General features: G+C 40.2%; 1 protein-coding gene across 8 annotated transcripts in view; it reads left to right on the forward strand.

Moving 5' to 3' along the window:
- Positions 1–5516, forward strand: part of mast2 (microtubule associated serine/threonine kinase 2) — a 61090-nt gene that overhangs the window by 42361 nt on the left and 13213 nt on the right. For all 8 annotated transcript variants that reach the window (XM_005734298.1, XM_005734293.1, XM_013911164.1 and 5 more), the window contains 8 exons: positions 462–563; positions 2295–2427; positions 2541–2608; positions 2856–2959; positions 3051–3259; positions 3341–3479; positions 3732–3864; positions 4208–4373. In XM_005734298.1, the coding sequence (XP_005734355.1) occupies positions 462–563; positions 2295–2427; positions 2541–2608; positions 2856–2959; positions 3051–3259; positions 3341–3479; positions 3732–3864; positions 4208–4373 (1054 nt within the window). The remainder of the gene's footprint in view (positions 1–461; positions 564–2294; positions 2428–2540; positions 2609–2855; positions 2960–3050; positions 3260–3340; positions 3480–3731; positions 3865–4207; positions 4374–5516) is intronic.

A 5516-nucleotide genomic window follows, 5' to 3' on the forward strand; every position in this document is an offset into this window, starting at 1 on the left:
CACCCCATTTCTTTCCAGGGGTCAGTGTTTGCTCCAGCTGCATCTCCAGTCAGTTACAACGGATTGCTGAGTAAATTGCTCTGTCTCCATGCTGGCAGACATTTCATGGTGGATACGAAGGAGTGAGGCAGAGGTCATTTCTGATTTAGATTACCTCTCAGGTGTCAATGAAAGAAGGACTCCACCATCTGTTCATCCTCATGGCTGTTCTGCTTTGTTTATGAAGGACAAATCCAGCACAAGAGACGTTTTCTATTCAGTGCAAGGTCATCAAAGTTCACACTGATGAATTATTGTCCTGTCCTGACAGATACGAGTTGTTTGTTTGTTAGCTGGTTTTTTTTTTGTTGTTATTGTTTTTTTCTTGCCTATTTGAATTTAATATTGCAGAGAATATTTGTAATAATTGTTCTTTGTACACTTTTTGCTTTAACCCTGAGTCCTCTTGTGTTCTCTTTAAGGCTCATGAGCGTTCTGAAAGCATAGAGGTTACCTTTGTCACACAACTTGTCAAGAAGCTGATGATCATAATCGCCCGGCCCGCACGTCTGCTCGAGTGTCTGGTAAGAAAGACCTTCACAGACCTTCCAGATGTTTTTTTTAATTAATTTTTTATTTAAATATGAAGCTTATTCACCTTTTTCACCAAACCTTACCCTGCTTGCTTATCCTCAACAGCTACTGAGTCCTTTTTGCATTTAAGTTACTGGTATTAACTGGAATTGTGTTTTTTCATACTGTTCAGATTCGCTCCATAAACGCTTGAAAAATGCAATTTAGAGCTTTCTACTTCTTGGTGGAAATTTAAGCCAATAAATCAATTTATGGGTATTTCAAAACAGTCTAATGTACACACATGCTCACACATTAACACCTCTCAGCAACATTATGTTTAGACAACAGCAGAGCTTCTTTTCTTTCTCTGTCTGTCACCTATTCAAACTTCTCTCAGAGGACCTCCATGATTTTGGGATGAGATTAAGGATGGGAGTTGGTACAAATTTAGTGATTCCATTATTGATATCACTTATTGATTGTCATTAGGTTCTCATTGGCTCTGTTTTGAGAGTCACCACCATTACATACAAACTAAAAAAAATACATACATAGGTGTGTAAGCAGTTGTTTCTGTCCTGGAAGCAGTTTTCCACTTAACCATTTATCTCGTCCTTTTGTACGATAAAAAAAAGTCCGTATCCACACTCTAAACTGTGTCATTATTTTCCTCCTCTGACACGTGAACTGAAATCAGCGGATTGTAGTGCGAGTGCAAAAACCGATAAGTGGGATCGATAGGCAGACAGACTAACAATTCCAAGGAATTGGACTACTGGGAACTAGTTCTCTACAAGAACCGGTTCTCAATTTGTATCCCTGGATGAGATGGTTTGCATTTTCAGCCTAATAGATGGAACCAGCAATTGGTGAGCCCAGGAGTTTGACATTAGGGAAAAGAAGGGGAAAAGGGGAAAGAAAGAAAGATGTGGAGTGCAGAAGACAGGGATAATTGGAGGGGCAGTAGAGGATGAGGAAGAGGAGGACAAGAGGGGAGGTTTCCCCAGTCCTCACATCAGTAGTTTTGACTAATTGCATACAGCTGAAGCTGTGACACTGAACAGGATGGGTTTTTACAAATGAAAGCACAGAGAGACAAGAGGGGGCAGGAAGTGTTTATGTGTGTCCACAAGAAGGGAATAATCAGGCAGTCTGTCTTAGTCAGAGGACACAGAAGTTTCTGCCCAGCAAAACATCCTGTACGTCTGCAGCACCGTCCAAGTCTTCGCTCTGTGATTGCTTTAGAATCACACAGAAGGTTTAGATTGTGTTTTTTTTCTGTGCAGCGCTGTTGTTGGGGCAACTCACTTTAAATCAGAGTTGAATATCTTGATCTAATAAGATAACCAGATGAATTTCTGTTTCTCTCCGTGTCGAGACTCAAACAGGACGGGAGCATTTTGTGCTAAATTATGATATTTCGTTACCGGAGAATTATCACAGATACAGAACTACACAAAGAATCTTCATATTATATGTTACTGTTTATTGTTATTATTGCAAGGCAAAAGACTGAACAGCTAATAAAAGTCTGGACAGGTCGAGGCTTTCAACCTTTTAAATTCACATGTGTCATGGCTGTCATAACAACTTACACACCTGAGATTGTAGGAACCATTTTGGCACCAAAAGAAATAGATTCTCATTCTGTTATTACTTGATTTTGAACCTTAAGCTTTGATTTGTCTCTTTATGCCACTCCTGCTTCATGACCTCCTTCCACTCTCCCTCCTTTGCAGGAGTTTGATCCTGAGGAGTTCTACCACTTGTTGGAAGCAGCTGAAGGCCATGCAAAAGAAGGCCAGGGCATTAAGTCTGACATTCCCCGATACATCATCAGCCAGCTGGGCCTCACCAGGGACCCTCTGGAGGGTAACATCAGCAAACATCAAATATTTCTTATTTAACTGGTTAACTACTGTCTTTTTCTTTGCCCCCCTCGGTTCCTCTTTCTCCTGGTCATTGATCCTTGTGTCTCATTGTAGAAATGACTCAGCTCAGCAGCTATGATAGTGGAAACCCAGAAACCCCAGAGACAGATGATTCAGTTGACGTGAGTATACAATGAAGGAGTGTTAAATAGGAATCTGTGAAAGTAGACCAAAAATGTAAGCAGTTTAATTGACTTTCATTTTAATCATCTAATCAATTTGAAATCACTTTTCAAGCAACTTGTAGATTCAGAAACATACAAAAGGGTGAATTTTACTAATCATTTATGAAAATACAGTAAAGATTTTTTTTCATGGTTCTTCTCTTTGGGTTGAAAACCTTTCATGTTTTTTGCTTTTGTGTTTCAGACTCGAGTAGCCACAGTCCCAGCAGGATCACCACAGACTAAAGCCAAAACCCCTCGAGAGGAGGACTTTGAAAATATCAAGCTCATCAGTAATGGAGCCTATGGGTACAACAGCATTTAACCCATCTCTCTGTCTGTATTTTTAATATATGTTAAGTTCTTTGTAAAACCTGAATACCTTTCTTGTCCTGTGTAGGGCTGTGTTTCTCGTACGTCACAAGGAGACCAGGCAACGATTTGCTATGAAGAAGATCAACAAGCAGAACTTGATCCTGAGGAACCAGATCCAGCAGGCCTTTGTAGAGCGAGACATACTAACATTTGCTGAGAACCCTTTTGTTGTCTCAATGTTCTGTTCTTTCGAGACCAGGAGACACTTGTGCATGGTGATGGAGTATGTGGAGGGTAAGATAATTACTAGTTGTCATTAGTGGTGGTAGTAGTATTATGTTGTCTAATATTGCAACTCTCATGTGTCATCTATAGGTGGCGACTGTGCCACACTCCTGAAGAATATCGGAGCCTTGCCTGTGGATATGGCTCGTATGTACTTTGCTGAAACTGTCCTCGCCTTAGAATATCTTCACAATTATGGCATCGTGCACAGAGACCTCAAGCCTGACAAGTAAGACTCAGATAACTAAAATAGGGATATCCACATCACACTGCACCATGACGAGTGTTTGGAGCAGTCTGAAGCCTTGTTCACAGTGTTTTTTCGCAGTAATTACTTTAACATAAGTTGCTCATATGTGTTTTCTTTGTTTATGATTTTGTTGATTATTGTTATTACTAAGGTTAGAAACTAATAGAAATAGTGCACTGTTTTTCCAACATTTGCTGTCTGGACAGAAACTTTCAATTTTCTCTCGTGCAGTCTTCTCATCACATCTTTGGGACACATCAAGCTGACGGACTTTGGCCTCTCTAAAATCGGTTTGATGAGTTTGACCACAAATCTGTATGAAGGACACATAGAGAAAGACACCCGAGAGTTTCTGGACAAACAGGTATGAGCTTTTTAAGGCTTATGTATGCATGTTATGACTGACTGTGAAACTGCACACTCACATTTGTCATTCAGAAGTAGTTAGTCAGTGAGCACACCCCCGATTCCTTTCTTAAACTTTGAATTATGTCAGTTTACAAAATGGATTTGATGTTTTATTCCGTATGTAAACTCAGCAGAAAGGTTTTACAGAGACAAAGCCCAAGGGCAGTGTTTGCATGTTTGCATAGTGTTGGCTTCACTTTTCAGACCCAGAAGTTATGCCTGTCTTTCCTTAACAAAACTGAATAAATACCTTTGTGTGTGTGTTTTTCATGTGCTGAGCTAATGTTCTGCTTTTGCAGGTTTGTGGCACTCCAGAGTACATCGCCCCCGAGGTGATTCTCCGTCAGGGCTACGGCAAGCCGGTGGACTGGTGGGCAATGGGAGTCATCCTGTATGAGTTCCTGGTGGGCTGCGCTCCCTTTTTCGGAGACACTCCAGAGGAGCTCTTTGGTCAGGTTATCAGTGGTGAGTACATCACCTGCTCATTGCTTTTTATTAATGTTGTACTTTGTAAAATCAGGAGTATCCCAATATATAAGGTGCCACAAAGTTGTTGTAGTTCAAAGGGTTTTTAATAATGCAAGAATAATTTACTAAACCAAAGACAAAGGTGGGCAGTAGAGGAGGAGAGTCAGCCAGGCTCCCATAGTTTAATGTGCGCATAAGTGAGCCTCACAGTCGGTGGTTAGTAAGGCTGAAAGAGAAAGAGGGTGAAGGTTAATGATGATCATCACAATGAACAAGAATTGAAGGACAAGAAGAAATACATGCATAGTGTCATTTGGCTTTCACTTACATATTCATACGTAATAGATAAAAACATATAATACACATTAATCTATCAATCCATCACTAGGGATGGGCATTGATTAGACTTTAGCAATTTCAGTTCCTTTCCGATTCTCTCTAGGTATGAACATGAAGTCAGTAACACAAATTACAGTTAAAAAGCAGCACAAAGACATGATCGCCACAGTGATTCTGCTTTAGAAATATGAACATGTAGAAATGGAGGCAGCAGCCTGACTGTTTGTTCCTTTGTTACCTGTTGAAGTTCAGAATCCAATAAGTGTGAAATTTTAAAAACTGAACTTCAGACTTAGCATTAAGGACTCAATGCTCGATGTCCCTATAACACCTTAGTATTAAGTCACTCCATGCAGATGTGGGTTTTAACCCTTTAAACCCTTTGTGTAGTTACTGGTCTAATAACGGTGTTGCTTTGTAATCAGAATAATAAACATTTGAGCCTGCTGACTCCCAGCCTCAGCGAGAACGGCAGACGTCTTCAGAAATGTTTACATGTAGCTCTGCAGTAAAGGAGCCCAGGCTTCTCTGTAAGGACTAAAATCAATTATGATTTCTGCTGTGTTCCTTTCCCCTTTTGAATTCCCTTAGATGATAGGCCTAATCAATAATCATAAACCTGTATTGATCGCACCGTCTCTTTTCTTGACTTCTGCCCACATTAATACAAAGTGGTGATAGAGGGCTGTCATGAAAGACGTGACTCTTGATTGATCTATACTTTTAGTGTTTTCCAGGTTAGTGCTCAGAGTTAGTGTCGTTATTGTTGCAAACAGGAATGAATCAGAATCAGAATACTTT

The sequence above is a fragment of the Pundamilia nyererei genome, unplaced genomic scaffold (assembly GCF_000239375.1).
Source record: "Pundamilia nyererei isolate P.nyererei 1_Seehausen unplaced genomic scaffold, PunNye1.0 scaffold00057, whole genome shotgun sequence".
Lineage (NCBI taxonomy): Eukaryota > Metazoa > Chordata > Actinopteri > Cichliformes > Cichlidae > Pundamilia > Pundamilia nyererei.